The 21088-nt window shown below is 24.0% G+C and overlaps 2 protein-coding genes across 4 annotated transcripts in view; one reads left to right on the top strand and one right to left on the bottom strand.

Annotated features, from left to right (window-relative positions):
- Positions 1 to 187: 187 nt before the first annotated feature.
- On the bottom strand, positions 188 to 6536 carry LOC127282686 (protein PAT1 homolog 1). Its single transcript, XM_051307108.1, has 9 exons — positions 6399 to 6536; positions 5590 to 5787; positions 5105 to 5507; positions 4934 to 5040; positions 4341 to 4852; positions 4016 to 4229; positions 3734 to 3943; positions 3404 to 3667; positions 188 to 3297 (listed from the first exon to the last, which is right to left on the bottom strand). The coding sequence occupies exons 1-9, from the start codon at positions 6435 to 6437 to the stop codon at positions 3040 to 3042; spliced, it is 2205 nt and encodes a 734-aa protein (XP_051163065.1). The 5' UTR covers positions 6438 to 6536; the 3' UTR covers positions 188 to 3039.
- Positions 6537 to 6609: 73 nt separating this feature from the next.
- LOC127282690 (solute carrier family 2, facilitated glucose transporter member 1-like) overlaps positions 6610 to 21088 on the top strand; it is a 30606-nt gene continuing 16127 nt past the window's right edge. Inside the window, exons 1-3 of one of the 3 annotated variants that reach the window (XM_051307114.1) lie at positions 6610 to 6757; positions 7437 to 7561; positions 10626 to 10815. In XM_051307114.1, the coding sequence (XP_051163071.1) occupies positions 10627 to 10815 (189 nt within the window). In that variant the 5' untranslated portion in view covers positions 6610 to 6757; positions 7437 to 7561; position 10626. Of the gene's footprint in view, positions 6758 to 7436; positions 7562 to 7974; positions 8264 to 10625; positions 10816 to 15388; positions 15642 to 21088 lie in introns of those variants that run through there. The other 2 variants (XM_051307113.1, XM_051307115.1) reach the window with 2 other exon arrangements.

Genomic DNA, 21088 nt, shown 5'->3' on the forward strand with positions numbered 1-21088 from the left:
AAATGGCGCTGTTTTTTAAATCAAAATTAAATTTTGAAATTATTGCGATGAATGATAAAAATATTAATTAATTAATTATTAAATATTAATAATTAATAAATAATTAATTGTTGATGAAAATATTTATCATTTAAATGAAAAATTGGATTTCACTTATAAAATAGGTATATTGAAAAAAAGAAAAAGATTTTTATAATTGGATGCAAAACATTTATTTTCGACTTTGATTTGAAATTAGGTGACTTCTGTACACTGAGAATATCTATACTTATTTCTTTTCGGCAGCATCATTAATGTACAATATTATAGCATAAAATCTTTTCAATTATCTCATCCCCATTTCTTCTTTTTTTTCTCTATCTCTAAATATAATATCCAATAAATGTTGAAAATACAACGTAGTAATGAAAGTTTTATATATATAAAGTAGAATATTAATTATTAAAGTTTTTTTTTTATAACTGTACTGTATATGTCCGTTATAGTTTGATGCAAAGAAAAAACTTGTACAACTACAAAAATATATCTCTAAATGTAAACGCAACATTTTTCAATTTAACAATTTTCGACAACTCGTAAAGACAATGACGCTGCACGGTCTTATTATTATTATTTTTTTTTTTTAAGTATACAGTGAAATTTTCACAATGCTTTTTTCTTCTTCACAAAAAAGCATAAATTCCGTACATATTTATTATCATCTTTTTTTTTTCTTTTTAAATCAATTGTCGCTCACACACAGATACTGATCGATTAATATAACATTTTTTCTAAAAACAAATCTGATGTTCAAAAATATTGAACAATAAATCTCAAACACATGCCAAAGTATATATTTATATATAATATATATTTATAATTCCTCTGAGAAATTGTTTTTATAATGAAATTAAAGTTTTTTAAAATATAAATGAATTGAGCACAGTTGAAATCAATTTCTGATTTTTGACACTGTGCGTTTTTTTTCATCTTTCTTATGATATACAAATTATTTGCAATAAAAACTGAGTCGACGGTTTATTGTTTTTTTTTCACGGAAATCGCAAAAATTCATTAATCTCAAAGAAATTTGCCTAGCTGCCTATTTTTATTTTTTGAAACATATTTGATAAATAGGTCGAGTCAAGGCGTGCACAATCTTATTTGTATATAAATTATTCTGACAAAATAATATATTTTTTAAAACAAACCGGACAAAAAAAAATTATCGTCATTCAAGTTTAAACTATTTCATCACTTGGTGCAAGTTGTCGATAAAAGACTAACATAATACATAATTTATACATATATATATTATAATTATTATTAATATTATTATTTATTATTAAAAATGAAAAAATATTCTACTGACAATATTTAAAGGCTTTCTTCTATAATAAATAAGCCTTGACGAATATTGATTGTAAGGTCCGGTTACATTGGTAAGAAGAATATATCGTAACCATTTGGAGCCATTCTTTTTTTTTTTCTCTCAACTTGCAACATGAAAGAAATGAAATAGTTTTTACAATTGATGTATATATATATATATATAATGTCTTCTTTTCGAAATTATTTATCGTATAATTATGTTTACATTCGCATATTGTATAAAGAATCGTTACAATTGATAAAAGAAATAACAGTTTACAGGTCTTCACTTTTGCTTTTTTTCTCCTCTCTTTTCGAAAATTGAAATAAAAAAGAAAATATTAAACTAATGAAAAAAATCTATTACAATGCAAAAATCATAATATTAAACAAAAAATAAAAAAAAAAAAACTCGAAATGAAAATAGAAAAAAAATGTCTTCTTACAATTTACAGAGTCCGATCTCATTTTCAGATCCGTTAGGTATATTAAAAAAAAACTTATGTATAGAATAAAAATAATGAAAGAATATCTAAATTATTTTTTTTTTTTAATAATAAAAATTATGAAAAATCTAAATTACACAAATAAAACATTGAAAATTTAAATTTATTTTCGCGGTCTAAAGTTTATTTAAAAAAAAAAAAAAAAAAAAAATTATGATTAAATAATCTAAATTTTTTTTTTCTTTTTAGTTAAGTCTTTTAGAGTAGTTTCTCATATTACGAAAAACTTGGCAAATTACAAATATAATTATCCATTCGCACAATGGTAACTATGTACAAGCTACACGTACATACAAGTAATAAAGTTAATGGAAAAAAGTGTGTGAAAAATTAATTATTCTATCAATCTTAATTAAAGGCCATTTTAGCGCATTAAGTTTCCGGGCAATTGGGGGGGGGGGACAAAAAACACAAGAATTGTTATTGCAAAAAGATACGGAAAATTCTTATTACAATAAAAATAATTATTATTGAGTCACGTTCGATATTATATCGAAATTACTCTAGTTATATCTTAATAGAGCAATGTCCGCAAAAAAAATCTAAGAATTTCGTTGCAATTACAGCAAAGTTTATATAAATTTCATAATTAATATAAGAATTCAATAAGAAATACTTAGGTATTCAATTTCAATTAAAAATATTCTTCTTTTTTTTTTTGCAATTGTCTTCTTTGAGAATCTTTTAACCAAGTTTTGATTCTTATAAATGAATCAATCATACATTTCTTTATTTACAGTTTTACTTATGTACATATATTTCAAATAGATTGACCCTTGTCATTATCATTAATATAATGTAAAAAAAATTGTATTATATTTCCTCATCGATAAAAATTGTAAAACTTGGTTGACGAAAAGAAAATATAAAAAAAAAAAAAACAAGCACAGCCTCTTTAGAAATTAGAACAAAAAAACTTTCTTTGCTTTAGTTGCAACGAGAGAACCATTTTCTTTTTTTTTTATTTTTAGAATTTTTTTTTCTTTTTTTTCATTTTTTTTTTTTTTAACAACCGTGCAAAACTTTGATATCTGACTTTCGTGCTCTTTCTTTTTTTATGTTACAATTTTACGCGTCCAAGATATCAAGGGCACTTGAAAATTCTATAAAGTCATTTTTTTTTTGTCTAGACTCTATTAAAAAAATTTGTTATATACTTAATATTAATAATAAGCATGCGTCATTATGGTGAAATATCGATACGAGTCAATAAACGTTCCAGTGAACTGAATTTTTCAGTGTCTAATTTTCGAAAACGATTAAGATGCTGATATAATGTACAGGCAATTATTGGAACGTACGGTGCAACATTACAAGTGGTAGCACCAATTAATTTCATAACAGTGTCAATGAAATTCGACCATTCTTCAACATAACGATCGTCATTTGGAAAAGTAACTTCTGCCTGTTCCAATAGCAAAACGAATATCGAAATGCCAAACTGGAAAATTAGGTCATTCTTTTCAATTGAAATGTTATTCAAAAATGAATTATTATGAAAAAAGAAATAATTTAAAAATAAATTAAAGAATTTAATTTATACATACCTTATTTGTTAGAGCGAATGCTAAACTGTTTGTTTTTGTCGGTTGATTCGCCGATTCCATAAATGCCTTGGCTAATTGTGAGAGAATTGAAAAATTCTTGATAGCTTGAATCCATTTTCGAAATTCCGGATAAAAGTTTATCAATAAACTTGAATCTCGACGACCAATAATTACCAAACCACGCAATAAACCAGTCCATATTTCAGCTAATTGATTTTTATATTCAGTCACATTAAGAAATGGCAAAAATCTCAGCAACAATGTCTGAAAATTTGAAAAAAAACGAAGTTTACAAATTGCATAACGAAATATCATTTGAAAAATACATACCTTGCCTTTTCTTATACTTAACATTCCAGCTAATTTATCATCCTTTAATAATTGCAAAAGAGATGATAAAATCATTGTTATTAATTCTGGCACCGATTTTTTCACAACTTTTGGCTCTCCCTCATTCTCTTGTAATTCTTGTTGTTGTTTCTCAGCGAGTAATGCTAACGGATTATTCGCATCTTCGAGGTTCAACAGCAAAATGTACAGCTAAATTATAAATTTTTATTTAATAAAATTTTTTACACAAAAAAAGAAATAAAAGAAAAAAAAAGAATTTACCCTCTCTATTTCAAGAAGTAGTTGACGTGTTTTTTTAGTATCTTTCTGATGAGGTGGCAATGCCTGTTGTGGATCACTATTTGGAACAATATCCATGTCAATAATTTTTCGCGGTGCCGTTACACTTCCACATTGAAGTTTTCCCAATGAATTTTCAAATTGCATCGGTGTATAAACAACTTTTACAAAAGTGTGCTGTGTTTGCTCTCTATCCCTTGTTTAAATAAAATAATTATAAATATAATAATTATAAATATATAATAAAAAATAGATTTTTTAAAAATTACAAAAACTAAATAATAATTGTATAATATTAAATAAATACCTGGAATCTTTATGATGTCCGTTACGATGTTTCCTGTCAATATTATTATCCTCATTCTTTTTATTTTGCCGATCACAAAAAACAGTGTAATAATAATCATCGACATAAGGCTGATTAGTATTAAGTTGTAAAAGTTGAATATTATTTAACCATTGTTTTTCACGTGTACTCATAAGACCGGCATATTCATCATAATCCCTTGGTACATTTAATCCATTTAAACCTTGTGCGTGATGATGTGAATGATGGAAACGTTGATTATTGTGATTTTGATTGTGATTGTGATTATGATTATGATTGTGATTGTGATTGTGATACGGAAGTTGATTATTTTTAAAGAAAGGTTGATGATTCTGTTGTTCATTATTATGAAACGGCCTATTTTGATTTCGCTGATTAGCCGAATGCAATGGATGTTTAAATTGTTGATTTGTCTGATTATTGACGAATGGCATCATTGGATGATCCGGTCGCATAAACTGCAATGATCCCACATTTGGATTAGGCGCTGGCTATAAAATAAAATTTATATATATATATTTTTAAAATAAATTTTCAATGAAAAATCAAAAATAAATTATATTTTAACTTACGGGAAAATTGCCCATGGGAAAATTTCCAGGCATTGGATGCCTTTGACCTCCAGGTGGTATTATTAAATGTGGAGGTACGAGAAATCTTAACATATTGCCTCCTTGATCTGATAGAGAAATTTTTTTGAAATAAAGATTTTAAATTATTGAGAAAATATTGTAATAACTTACTGGGCATTTTGTGATTTGGCATAAATTGTGGATGTGGCAGTCTAAGATTTGGAGGAAGCATAACCGGTGGCGGTGGAGGTAATGGTAGACCTGGCGGAAATCGTGGTGGCATGCCATTTAATTGAAGTTGTTCATTAATTGGCATTGAATCGAAAAATCCACCTTGTTGCGTTGGAGCTTGAGGTAGTTTATTAATTCCAGGCGGAGGTCTATTGCCAATAAGACCACGTTCCAATTCCTCAACTGTGCAAACTTTTTTCAAAGCAGTTGGCAATGGTGGTTTTGGTTTTGGTAAAGGAAGATTTGCTGGACTATCCCAAACTCCCGGTCGCGGTATAATGCCCTCCTTCTCATCCAACACCAAATGGGACAGGCTGTTCTCAATATCAACTTCTGCATCATTCTTCAAAAAAAAAAAAATTACAATCATTTTAATGCTTTTTATTTTGTTTCTTTTTTTGCAAAATAAAATAGAAATTACTTACTTTATGATAAGAATTAGATGTTTTAACCAAAGAATTTTGATGACTTGGTCGCGAGGATTCGGTGATTTGTGCTAATTTCTCATGATCTTGTTCCCAATCGCCAACTGGTGCCTCAGAACCGAATGTTTCATCATTAAGTGCATCGTATTTTTCTTCTTCACCAAACTCTTCATCATCTAAGGGGCCGTAAAGTCCATCCTGTAATGAAAAAAAAAAAAAAAACATTCAAAATACAGTACACAACATCAAAACTCAAGCAAAAACATCTTTGAATAACTAAAAGAAAAAAAATGAATACCCCAGCGAAATTGAAAACAGATTAGATTGTCATTCAAGGAAGTAATTTAAGCCCAGATTGAAGAATGATAATAAAATTATATTTTTGTTCAACAAAACGAATACATGTTATTGACCTTTTGTAGGGCGGGGGGATATTGTGGGGCATTCCAAGAAGACAGGTTATGTCTAATATATATTGATGATAAAATATATATATATATATATCCCGGAGAACAATTAGCATATGAAAATTTTTTTTTTTTTTTTATAATGAAAATTACATATGATATTTAATGAATAGCATTTAAGTGTATATCGTTAATTCATTTTCATTAAAGGAAGGAACAATTTATAAATATAATAAACATTATAGAATGAAAATTGCTGGGTCAATAAATAAAATATTTTAAGAATAAGAACTGAATGTTTCCGACGCAAAAAAAACGTTCAGCTTAAGTTATGAAAACTCTTTCACTAAATAACGGAGAGAAATGAATGTTTATGGAAAATAATAAGGAATGTTTACTAACCCCGTGTGTTGTATTAAATCCGAAAAAAGAATCTGCCATTTGTTAGAATTAAATTCACAAAATGTCATGTTCTGATTAAACGTCAAGTGCGAATAGACATTTGCCGTCATGGCGTTCTGCTTACAAGGTTTCAAAAATTACCGCTAGATGGCACAGAATTAACAGATGGCGCTGCATTATCTGGTCACCTGATTTTTTGTTTAACCGCCATTTTAACGGTTTGTAAAAGGTGAATAACAAAATTTTCATGTTTAAAGCAAAAATTGATAATTCTTTGGAAGATTAATAATAAAAAAAAAACATGGCAATATCGCCGGAATCAATTTATTTTGTTGCTGTTACAAAAATTTGTAAAAATGGTAAGATTTTTTGATATTTAATATTGGTTTACTTTTGTACTTTTCAGCCGGGCAATTTTTTTGTTTTTTTCATATTTTTCACTATTTATACTTGTATTTATTTACAGAATGTTAAATATTGTGCAATTTTTAACGTATTAATATTCTGGAACTTTGTTTATTAGAAATTAAGTTTTTATTTCGATTATAAAAAGAGGTTATGTTTAAGTTGCTATATACATGTTTATTTACAATTACATCGATAAATTGAATATTGAAATAGTTTGTAAAGGTCACGAAAATTTTGTTTTAAATAATTTTATAGTAAACTTTAATAACAAACATTCTTTGTGCTCGAGAAAAAATAATAATTTTATTGTGAAGTTCAAATAGTAAAAAATAAAACATTATTGACGTCAATAAAAAGAAATTTAAATCCTATTGTTATTGTATATTTTGCAACACCCGGCGCCTCTTGTTAAATGTTGGAAAATGTGGTGCAAATAATTTAAATGCTGCGTCATAAATTAAATCTCGAAATGAAAGATTTTATAATCATTTGAAATCTAGTTCACTAAATTAATGATAATCTTCCATTTAAATCCAGTTAATAATATATGTATATATAAGAAAAAACAATTTTTTAAAAATCTATTTTATATTCCTCCTAGAAATCTAAGAATTTTCTTTTTAATTTCAGGAAAAAATGTAAGAAAAACAGAAAATAGTCAGCTTATTCTTAAAATAAATGGAAAGAAACTCATTTGGAATTCAAGAGTGATTTTATGAAAAAAAAAGGAAATTACAGGAATGAACTAGTAAATGGTAATATTATTTTTTTTCTTTTATATTTATTTAATAAATAATTGTTAATTTTTACAAAATGTTATAAATCAACAGTTTTTTTTTAAATTGTTAAATTTTTATTGAAATGATTTAACAAGTTTGAAGCATTACTAGATCAATCATGAGAATGAATCAATTATGAGAGAAAAAAAACATGCACCTAATTTCTCAAGAACGCATTTTACAGTTAGTATCATACACTATATATGACAATGAAATAATAAATCGACGTCATCATCGAAAAAGGATGTTTGCGTGAAACAATTATTGAGAATTATGAGGAATCAATTTTACATCTGAGAAGAAGAGAAACAAGTAGCAGCAGCCGTGACTTTTGCCTAGCGGAGGCTCGTCCTATGATGACGATGGCGACGCGTATGTTAAAATTAAATCCAACAGACCGACGTCTGCATCTTGCCGACGGCGACGTCGCGACGAAGTGTGCGTCCTTTAGCTCAGTCTCAAGAGCATATTCCGTCAGTGTGGATGCCTTAAATTTCTCGTTTTTCTTTTCTTTTTTTGTAACTTCCTGAGCTTTCGTGTGCTTTTTTCTCCCCTCTTTTTCACGCCGTGGACCATCTTCTATATATTTGTTCTCGTTGGAATTTAAGAGCTGTGATATTTTCGGTAAAAAGCCTACCCTTGGAATAATTTAAGCGCAGTCACGACGTCCCACACGAGGTAATCCGGCAATCGGCAAACTTCATCTTATCAAATCACTGATTTGATTTTTCATATATTAAAAAATTTTAGATTACTTTATTTCATATTTTTCTCTCGTTTCAATCAAACGGATGCTGAGGTTCAGATTCTTAATTTACGATTTTTTTCTGGTAAAAAAAAATAATTCTTTCTCTATTATTGTTGAAATTACGTAATTTAGTTTAATAATTAAATTGAATTTGCTTTTACGTTTTGAAAATTTGAAACTACTTTCGATAAAAATATTTTGTAATTACAAAATTCTTTTTTTAATTCTTTACTTTTTGACTTAGAATATTTTTTCTTAACAAAACTTCTAGAAGATTCTCTAATTTTATGATAATTATAAATTTGAGAGCCCTTTTTCAAGAACGCAAATAATATCTGCATATATGTAAACGTACCACCTGCCAAAATTTTTGCGGCGTCGTTTGTCACTTAAAATATTCTTAAAAATTATAAAAAAAAATTTCTTTAGCAGATTTTTTTTTTGTTTTATTTTTTTTCGAGCACGTGCGAATAATTTTTCTCATTTGAAATTCAAAAAAACCTTTGACTTTCGTTACATTCATTGGGTCGTTGGACGTATTCACAAAATTCAATGTAATTTTCTCTTCTCTTTTAACGTTTTAATATTGGCGGTGTGCGTATAACTTTGCCAACTTTTTGATAAACAAAATTTCATGCCGATGCTCCAGTTAGACGTGGTTTGAAATTTCGTACGCGCAAGACGTGTCAAGAAAACACGTGTGCTAAAAATGTTTGTTGACATTGGAATTCATATTATTTGTTCTTTTCGAAAAAAAATAATTTTAATTACCAAATAAGAAATTTCAAACAAAGTTAAAATGAAAATTTATCAAAAATTAAATTCTTATTTTATTAAAGAATATTTATAGTAAGTTATATTTTGTTTATAGTAAATTAAAAATAATTTATTAAAATTTAGAAACATCAGTAAAAAAAGTAAAAATTATTTATCGGAAAGTTAATTAATGGTAAATTGAACTTGTTTTGTAATCGAAAAAAAAAAAAAAAATTTTCGATAGGAACAATATTGCTAATTGATCAATTGTGTCGTCATTGTTGCATTAATTTTTCAAGAAAATTTTCCACTATTCATTGTACATATTTAGAGCATGTATAGAGAGCATTTATTGTAGTCGCGTGAGTTGAAAAATGTCAATGAAAAAAAAATTCCGTTTAAGTGCAATGGGATCATCACTCGTTCATAAATAGTCTTTTTTTTTTTATTTCTAAATTTTCTGAAAACCGTTAGATTTCTTTAACTCTTAATTACATTTTTAATGAATAGTATAATAGATTTATTAATTTTGTCTGTTTTTCATAATTTCAATTTAAATATCTATTTGATTATCAAAAACAAAAATTGGAACAGTTTTAAAATCATACTATCGAATATTTTTATTCTGTCGAAATAGATTTTGAATTCATTTTGCTCGACATAGATTGGCCGTTTCTCAATGATCGATCGAAAAGTATGGAGGAAAAGCAAAGTGTCACCAGGTTACTAGCCTTGATCGTCTGCCAAATATTTGACAGAGAAAGCGTGCAGTTGTCACGGGCTAATTTTACCTGTATAAGTAATACACACCTGACGAGAAGAAAAAAAAAAATATTTTTTTTTCTCATGATATATAATTATTGTGCGCATTTTTTTTTTTTCAGATCAGAAAATTATTACATATTTTATTAAAACGGAAAACGAATTTAATTGACTCGATTGACAATGCACACAGGTATAATGTGCACACATAAAGTGTAAAAACAAAAATAGATTGCCATTGACCTCTCCGGAATCAACCAACAGCCAAATTAAAACTCAAACCAATTGTTCATTCAGTGCTTTATTCAAAAATTATTCTTTAAAATTTTGTCGAAAAATGTTTTTTAACAAAATTATTTTTTTAATTATAAAGAAATTTTTTTTTCTAATAAAAAAATCTTGCTTTTCTTTTAAGTAGACATTTTTTTTATTAAAAGTATACTTTTTTTTATTGAAGTAGAATATTTGAAAATTTTGTTCAAACTGTAGCATATGTTTGGAATAAGTTAATGCAACTGATTTGAAATTCGAATCTATAATTGAAAATTCCAAATATTTCAAAGTTTGAGAGATGAGGAAAAAGGAAAATTTTGTTTTCAATATAATGTTTAATTCAATTTATTGCGTTTTGTTTTTCAAAGAAAAATATATTTTCCCTAGATAGCATTTTTTTAAAATTGATTTTATAATTTAATTTTTCAAATTTTTCAAATTAAATTGAATTTATAAAAAAATTAGAAAAATTGTTTTGTCTAATTAAAAATTAATTTGTAGGATGGACCGAGATGACGATGATTTCGGCGAGGGTTTCATTGCAGAATCACATCCCCTGAGACCAACTCATCTTAATGTTCCTCTGGGAGGTCGAAATGAATCTCGAGCACCAAGTATTAGCAGCAGCGTTAGCGATATGGACGTGCCAATTTATACCAGAGAAACCACCATACCACTTTCAGCTAAAAAGGTGAGTCTACGTAATTTGATGTTATTTATAACTCGAAACCGCGTTTGCGTGAGAATTACCTTAAAATACATTTTGACGTGGAAAAAAGAAATTAAAATAGATCAAAAGAGAGAATTATCAAAAAAAACAAATATTTTTTAAATTTTAATTAAAAAATATTTAAAAATGATGAAAGAAAATTGGTATTTTTTTATATTGTTTTCTTGCTTTTTGAAGCTTGTAAATTTAGATTTCGTTTTTTGTCTTTTAAAATAGTCTTCTTATTCTCGCGATTTTTTTTGTCTTCTCCCCAAATATGCAAAGAGGTCTCCGTCTCTTGCGCTTTGAAATAGAATGGGCTGACGTAAATTTTACTCAATGGTGCGAAGCATTCAGTTTCCTTTGCGAGTGACGCAATAAAAAAAAAAAAAAAAAGAGGCGTACATGAGGAAGATCACGTCTTTATAACAACTCTAGATAATAGATTTCCAAGCATTCGATTAATATGCCCCCCAAGTTGTAACATCGGATAATTAAATGATTTGTATTCTTTATACATAAATAGAAAATATTTTCATATGACATTAAAAAAAAATATCTGGTCTCAAAGTCAATATAGCGTTAAATATTTTTTTGTTAATTCAACAAAAAACATAGTTACAATTTTTTTTCTTTTCTTTTTATTTGCAATTTTTTTTTTTTGTCAAATCAATGAATTTAATTTACTTTCGTGTTATAATTAATAAAAAAAAAACTAGATTATTATCAAGAACAGCTAACAAATTGCCCTTCTATAATTTCTAAATTTACTTTAATAAAATCAATGACTAATTAGGTTTTATCGTTAAATATAGTGGAAAATGTCTTTTTTTAATTTATTTCTATTTTTAAAAAGAAATTTATCACGTATAAATTTTTTTATTTTGTTTTCATTTATCTAATATATAAAAAAAAATGATAAGATTTATTTCTTCGTACACTTTTTATGTTTTATTATATCAATGATAAATTTAAAAAAAATTATTATATTAGATTTTCTCTTATATTTTATTGAATATTATAAAGTTCAAAGATAAAATAATACCAAATATAATTTTTTTTAAAAATAATTTCAATGTTATGTAATTTTTTATAAAATATTTAAATAACAGGTCATTGACTTTATGTATAATAAGAAGAGAATCTTCATCTTAGAAAACCGGTCAAATTTATGAGAGAAAGTATATATATATATATATTTATTTTAGAGAAAGATCCCTTGAAAATATTCTAAAAAAAGAATCGGATACCTGTTTATAGAAAGGGAGAAAAAAAAATAGAGAAATAGTTAATACCTACGACTTGATGGACTGTTCCTATTATATGTATTCGGACATTGAACGCAGTTTCTATAATAATCTTATTCAAGCATTGTCCGATTTTTCATTTTGACTTATATATCTCTGAGATAATCTTCTACGTTCTTAAATCCCATAACGATAAAACCATTTAAAGTTTAGAAAAGATATTCTATTATTTATATTATCGAAAATATTTTTTTTAAATTATATAACATTGAAATTGTTTCGTAAAATTAAAAAAAAAATTTTTTTACACAATTTTTTTTTCTTTTTTTTAAATTAAATATTATTTTAACTATTATAATTTTTTATCAACACTGGGAAAAAAATCTGATTTTCAAAATTTTGATCAATTTACCACATATATTCAAAAATAGTTTTTATATATGCAATTTTTTTTTAAATATTTCTTTTTCGTTAACGTTTGATGGGCTTCTTTATTGCGAGTAAAATTTCAAGGACTCTCAAGTACATAAAACGAAATGATAGTAGATAGAGAGAGAAAAAGACATATAGTTCGTTTTAGCTTATCATGATGCAATTCGTATGTGCATAGGTGTGTTCATCACATTTCGAGAAGGAAAAATAAAAAAAAAAAAAAAGAAAAAGTTGGACGTTCTATTAGAAACTAGAAAATGAATTGTACACACCCAATGTTTAATCTGGATTATTGACTTTCATTCTTGATGTCCTTAAAAACAAATTGAACTGATATGTATGACAGTTTTGTGAAAAAAAAATGATTATCCCTTTTTTTTAATAATAATAATAATTAGCAATTGCAAATAATTTTTTTTTTCATTTATTATTTTCGGAATTTAATTGAACGAATCGATTCTAGTATTGAGAGAGAGAATGAAATTGAAAATTCCAATCCTATATAAAAATGAATATTGTGAGATAAAAATATATTTAATTGAAATTCCCATATATTATATTGTGCTGTGCATTCAATTAAATTGAAATTAAAAATTTAATTATCTTGTAATTTCCCATAGTTTTCACTATATTATAATATAGACAAAATTATTATTATTATAGTAATTATTATTAATTATCTATTATAATTTAATTATTTATTGGAAATTTTTTTGATTATATTATAATATTAAACAAAATTATGATTTAGTCATATACATTAATGTAAATATAATGAAAGTGAGAAAACAATTATTGATATCGTTATGAAATTAAAATCACATTTATTAATAATAAATTCGATCATTGTTTTTTTAGTATTTAACATTAAATTAATTTCCGATATTTTTTTTTTACATTAAAAATTCGTTAAAAAATTTAGTGGAATTTCGAAAAATTAAAAAAAATTACGGTATTAATTTTTTAATTTAATTTATGTTTCAGATATTCAGTATTCTAATTTTGATTTCAAAAATACTTTTATTCAAATTTTAATTTTATTTTTATTAATTTTCATTCATAATGTTATTTTTATTTTCTAAATTTATTTTTACAATTTTATTATCTCTGATGATAGTTAATTTATTTTTTCCCCGGTTGTAAATGGAAGTTTGTTTCCTTTTTTTCAATTTAAAAAAAATTTTTCAATTTTATTCTCGCGTTTTTTTTTTGTCAAAATATTTTTTTTCGGATCATTTTTAGTTGAGGTCAATTTAATAGTAATATATTTGTGACCGCGACCTAGCAACTGTGTGTTTTATATTTTTTTTTTTTTTTTGACGTCACATAATGACGTAGCGGAAAACGTGAGGGGAATTGCGATGGATAAGAGTTGTAAAATATATAGATATATCCAATACGCGAAAAACTTGTAAGACTTACATCAGGTATTTTACCTCGTAAAGTTTAAATGTTGATATGAAGTCGAATGGCGCAATACGACTGGTCGATTTCGTGGGTGTGTTTTGGGGGCTCGTCGCAACTCATTTACAGTAACGTAGGATTCATTTATTTCGCGGAAAAATGACTCTCAGTTTGGAAAAAAAAAATATATCAGTTTTTAATGACGATCGAATGACATTGAAAAGTCATTATCAATACTTTTTTTTTTTTATTAGTTTTCCTTTAATATTTTTTTTTTTTCAAATTATTTTTTTTCAATTTTCTTTCTATTTCTTTTTTGATAATTAACATTGTAATTTTTTTTAGAAAAATTTTTTTTTCATTCCTTATTATTTTTTGATTTTTATTCTCAATTTTAACAAATTTTTTAAATTAATTCCGCACAATTGATAAAAGTTTCTCTGTATCTTTAAATTATTTAATCCGCGATGCAAAAGCGCATAAAAGTTGAAATTCCACTTTGTTATCTAATAGTAAAGTAATGTATGATTTGTCGTAATTGAGGGATGCAAATTATTTACCTCATTGACCCTAATAAAATCTCAAATAGACTATAATTGAAACTGATAATAATTCTGTTATTATAACTTTCGCTTTTATAATTCCTATATACGTATTATAATATAGATAAAACGATGTTTATTTTATTTATCAAAATTAGAACACTTTTTTGAAATTATATTTTTTTTCGACTGTTTAAGATAAAAAATGAAAATTACGATTATATACTTTTTTTTACGATCCAAAAAAAAAAATTATGAATCCTATTCAAAGAATTATTAATTAATATATTATTAATTATTCATTGGGAAAAAGGCGGAAATTATTAAGTCACGTTTACTTATAATTTTGAATTTTATTTCTCACATTCGAATTTTAATTTTCATCTAATTAACTTTTTTGCAAAGTGAATATTATATTTCTTTTTACATTTTTTCAATAATCGAATTTTAAATTCGAAAATTTTTTTTTATTTAATAATTTTTTATTAAAATAAAGTATTATTTAATTTATTTTTATTTATATCCATTATTTGGCATTTTTCACAAAACAAAAAATTATTTTTTTAAATCCACTATTTTTAAATTTGAAAATAATTATGATTTTGCAAATATTCAAAGAATAGAAAATTATATAATAATTTGTGAATTAAATTCGATTGAAAAAAAAAAAAAATGGAAAATTGATGCAAATATATACGTACGTGTATATGAATTTATATATACAAAAAAAAGTGCATTGATACTACCAACACATTTGTGACAGAAATTGTTGCACAGGTGATTCGCTCACGTGGCGGTTTTTCTACGTAGAATATGTCACGTGGTGTCAATGCATACATATGCGAAATGAAGAATGATTGCACATACGTTTTTTCATTTTTTTTTTTTTTTTAGTTAAACACGGATATAAGGTGGTCAGTGTTACGTAGAGTTTATACAAAGTATAAGCTTTTAAAGACTGTTAATCGTCAAGTTAATGTGAAATTTTTATTTTAAAAAATAAAATTTCAAATTATTATAGTGACTCCTTATATACCGGTTTTAGTGCTTTAATTAATAGTTTTATCGAAAAAAAATAAAAGAAGATTTAAATAGAATTATAATTTATAAAATAAAAATGTCGATGGACAGTGCTTTATTCTTGTTTAATATTGGGGAAAAGAGAAAACCCGCTCTCATTGAAGTGAGTAATTTTTAATTAATAATTAATTTAATTTAAAAAAAAATGAGAAAATTAATGAAAAATTAAAAAAAAAAATTATTAGTGAAACGTTTATTTTAAAATTTAAGAGAGATTAGAAAAATGGAATTGGAAATAAAATGATTTCAATTTATGAAAATAAATATATTTTTTGCTACATTTTTTTTTTAATTTTTACAAATTTCAAAAATTATTCATTTGATTCTATAGATAATATTTGCCAAAACTTTGGATCAAAAAAACAATAAATTAAATAGAATTAAGATAATATTTACAAAAAAGGATTTAATTAAAAACTAATTTAAAAAATCATTTATTTCAAAGAAATTTTATTTAATTCAAACAAAATTATTATTTTTTATAAATCAAATAATTCAAAGAGTATCATTCAAAATTATCTTAAAAAAGTTTTCACTACATTAGAGGAAAAAAAAAAAAATTTGTCCCTATCTCATAAATTGAGATAAAGGACCATCTCATTTCTATGTATAACTGTATTTTATATACATATAAAGACAAGTAGGCGGCATAGGCTTGAATTGATATCGACTTTTTTGAAAAGTTAATATACTTTATTTTCCCCCTCTATAATAAAAATTAATTCGAGATTTGAAAAATAATAACAATAATAAAATAAAAAAGCGGATTGTCATTGTAAAAAAAAAAAACCAAATATTAATTTATGAACAAATCTTGGCTCTTGGTATAAAATAATAGAAAAAAAATAATTATTATTATCAATTATTTATTTTATTTATTATTTTAATATTAATTAATTTATTATTTTCATTTTTAATATTAATTATTAATTATTAATTATTAAAAATAAAATAATTTTTAATAAAATTTATAAATTAAAAAAAAAATAAATTAAAAAAATTTATGAATAAATTCATAAATTTTTTTTTGGGGATCCAAGAAATATTTTTAAATAAACATTTATCTTTTTTCAATATTTATACAAATTTCAAAAAGTACCGGCATATTTCAGTCGAATTGCGTCATTCAGCACAAACATAGTGAAAATTCCATCTGCGTACGACTTTGGGGGGTAAATATATTTTCGCGTCTGCGCCCTTTTATTCTGAACATACGTAGAGGGTAGTTTATTATCGGGGTTGCACGAGGATAGAATCGAATCTACCCCTTAGAGCATACTGAATATTCGTTACCGTCGTCACATTAATTTTTTTCGTGGTAAGTTTTTTTTTTTTTTTTATTAAAAAAAAATTCATTTCCTATAAATAAACAGAAAAAACGTGTCATTAATATTTTTAAAAAAATAAATAAATAAGTGAACAATTTCGGAAAATTAACCTTCAATTTCAAATTTAATTAGGTCATGTAAAATTACGTATATATATATTATTTAAACCGCCAAAAAAATATTTGACAGAAAAGTGCAAAAAAATTTATTGTTTTTGTTTCACTAAAATAGTTATCAGTGTTTTATGAAATTTTTTTAAGTGATAAAAATTACAATTTGTTTCTATTGAACAAAAAATATAGTTGAGAATAAAAATGGGGACTTGGAAACCTTGAATTCGAAACAAAATGAAATCTATATTTGTTAATCGATAGCAATTACAATAGGAGAAATAATATTTTCATTTGATTAAATTTGTATTTTAATTTTAATCAATTTCCTTTATAGAAATTTTTTTTTTCCCGATGTCATTGACATCGTTTATTACAAACAAATTGGTACTCTTACGTAATTTTCTTCTTTTCCGGATTTTGTATTTTTTTATAATTAAATTTTTTTTTTGAAATTTGCAAATTAAAAAAAAATTTTGAAGATCGTGATTGAAGTTTGATTAACCTCTGAATTCGAATCGCGTGACCTTTGTTTTGCCCTTGAACTTCAATTTATCATTTTCCTTCTTTTTTTTTGGGTGAGAAAAAAAAATGAATTCTATTGTTAAAATGATGAATTTCTATTTTTATATATAGAAAAAAAAAATCTCGTTCAAAGTGAAATTTTTCATTATTTTATTAATTTTTAAAATTTTCTTTCTTTTTTTTTATTTAATTATTTATTTATCGTTTTGCAAACGACATTTGGCTTTCACAGAAAAATAATTGAAATTAAAATTTTTATTTTCTAGCAGGTTATTTTTAATTTCGTTTAAAATTTGTTATTTTTATATTTAAAAAAAAGAAAAAAAATTTTTTTTTTTTCTTCAAATAATTTAAAAAAAGCATTGGTTGGAAAATGATGGATGTAATTTGAAATCTTTTTGATCTTCACTTGTGTCATCATTTGGCATTTAGCCAAAATTATTTTCCGTTGCAAATATCGTTTATCATCAAGTGATCAGTCAACTGACCCCGCATTATGCTCATATCATGTATACGTTGATTTTCAAATTTATTCTGATAGGTAACAAATACCTGCGTGTATAATTTACGTAACAAAATAATGAGTTAAAAAAAATTTTTTTTTTTTTTTGACCTTTTTTCACCTTGGAAAAAAAAATTTGCAAAATAAAATTAATTCAATAGGGGCGAAGAAAAAAAAATTTGAAAATAAAAAAAGATAAGGGAAAAATAATTTTTTTTTTCCCAAAAAATTCTATAATTATTTCATAATGTTTGATATCAGTTTTAAGATGGATTACTTACCATGTTATTCTTGTTTAAAATATGATTATGATAATAAATAACTTGCGCAATTATTAATGACAAAAATTATAGACTTTGATCCTCATTTTAATAATGGAATTCACTATATAATCTTTTGTAAAATATTTTTTTTTTTATCAGTTCATTTCTCAAGAGAATGATAATAAAATATAATGTATATATATCGAGTGCCTTGTAAGAGAAAATTAGAACAAGAAAAAAAAAGTTGATGAAATCAACTCTTTTACGTATATTTAATCTCAGTTCAAACAAGTTACTATAAGATGCGCTTCTTCCGAAAAAATGTAGGCGAAACATTAATTTTTTTTTTAACTACGTTTTTGATAAAAAAAAAAAAAAATGACAATGCATTTTTTCCCGTTGAATTTTTAAAATCTACTTTATGACTTTATAGAGACAATATTAACTCAATACAATCATTAGTGACTAACAATATATTTTTTAATTCAATTTTAATTTTCACTTTACTAACTCTTATAATTATACTTTTTCATGCAGCTTAAAAATGCCTACGGAGAAACCAGGAGCTGAATTTCTAGTAAATATTATTTTTTTTTGCTAACAATTAGAAATTGTAATAATTTATTTTATTGCTATAAAATTTTTTAATTATTTAACTTTAGATCTTATTTTAAAAAAAGTAGAATAAAAATTACAAAATTAAATTTAATTAATTTATTTATTAATTAAATTTGATTAGGTAATTAATTTAATTTATTTATCAATAAAATTTGATTAATTAATTTATTAATTAAATTTAATTAAATAATTTATTAATTAAATTTAATTAAATATAATTTTCGATTGAAAATCTAATAATTTTTGATGATTTATTTTGCTTCGTGCAGGATATTGAAAAGGTATGATGACTTTTAATAAATGATAAATATTTAGCAAAATATTTAAATGAATAATTGCTTTTAAGTGTTTAATTATAATAATTTAAAAAAATTGATTAGTTTGTGAAATTGCATGTTTGTAATTAATTTTCTATACCTAATAATTTCAACTAACAAAAAAAAATGTCATTTGTCCTCATTTAAAAAAAAGCAGCCTGCTAAAGAGGAACCTCAGGAACAATTGACATCACCAACCACTTTAGCACCTTCTAATAAGGTATAAATTATTCCGCATCAAATTGAATTTTATTTTGTTCTCTCTTTTTTATTTTTGGGTAACATTTTTCTTTTTTATGGAATTTTTTTTATTAAATCAATTTTTAATTAATTTATTAAATTTAAAAAATTTGTAATTTATGAAATTAGTTTTTAATTAATTAAATTACAAAATCTTTTTTTAATTTAATAAAAAATTAATTATAATTAAAATTAAAAACTTTTTTTTTAATGATTTGTCAAAATTTATTTTTCATGCAGCGAACACCGGATAAAGATGCTGTGAGTAGTATTTATGTTTTTTAGACAGAATTTTTTTTTTTTCAAAATTAATTTGTTTTTTTATTTTTTTTTTTTTGTGAATCTTTGTTTATAAAACTATGCAAATTTTCTGATAAGACAATTTTATTGTCTGTTATTGAATTGTTATCAATTATAATTATTTTTCTTTATCGTTGTGCAATTAATTATAGAATCAATCTTTATAATAATGCGCTTTGACTTTGAGACCTTATATTATTATGTTTTACCGCATTTTTAAATTGTCTTGAAATCGAGACATAACAATGAGGCGGCTATTAACCCCTTTACAATGCCTCAAATATCATAACAAAACATATATTTAAATTAAATATAATTTTCGATTATTATTATATGATTTTTGCACTTTCTTTTTGTTTTTCTCTTTTTTTTTATAAACAAAAAAGTTTTCAATGCCAATAACTTTTTTTTTTAATTACATAAATAATTTTTTTAATTTTCTTCTTTCTGGTTTCACGATTTATAATGCTTTTTTTCAATGTATCCAACTGTATATAGATAATTATACACGTAATCAGGAACATCGTTTGTCACTTGCTCATGTAACAAGTCATTCATTCAATCAGGTCGTCGACTCTATTAAAATGCCTCCATACTTTATTAAAATTGCAATTTAAATTATGAGAAAGCAGATTCAGATTAGTTTTCGAAAATTAAATTCTAGTTCATTAAAATATTAATAATAATAATAATAATAATATTTTTTTTCATTTATTAAATTAATAATAATAAAAATTAATATTTTTTATTTATTAAATTAATAATGATAATAATTAATAATTTTTATTAAATTTATTAATATTTATTTAAGAGACAAAAAATTATATTATTATTATTATTATAAAATTATTATAATAATAAATTTAAAAAATCGATTACTTGACTATTATTAAATAAATATTTATTTTTATATCAAATAATCATTATTTGAATCAATTAAATTAGATTTTTATTTCAAATGAAAAAATTATTTTCTACAATTTTTATTTGATTAAAATAAAAATTGATTCAAGTAAATATTTAATTGATATAAAAGTTGTTTCGTTTTTTTTTCACTGTAAATTTATTTATTTGATACGGAAGATAAAAAAAACCGAATTTTTTTTTTTTTAAATAACACCGTCAATAATAGTAGTGTCTTTAATGCAAAGACATATATATTCGTTTTTATAGCACGTCTAATAAGAAATATTTATTTGCAAATTTGAAATTCAAAAAAACTTATCTGTATTAGCTTTTGCGGAGTATTTCAATTTCAAGATAAAATGCTAATAAATTATGTTGATTCAATAAAAGCAAAAAAAAAAATCTAGGCATGTTTTGTTTTATAAGAATGTTATACTTTTT

The sequence above is a fragment of the Leptopilina boulardi genome, unplaced genomic scaffold (assembly GCF_019393585.1).
Source record: "Leptopilina boulardi isolate dan_hultmark-lab unplaced genomic scaffold, ZJU_Lbou_2.1 LbouV2_302, whole genome shotgun sequence".
NCBI classification, from domain to species: domain Eukaryota; kingdom Metazoa; phylum Arthropoda; class Insecta; order Hymenoptera; family Figitidae; genus Leptopilina; species Leptopilina boulardi.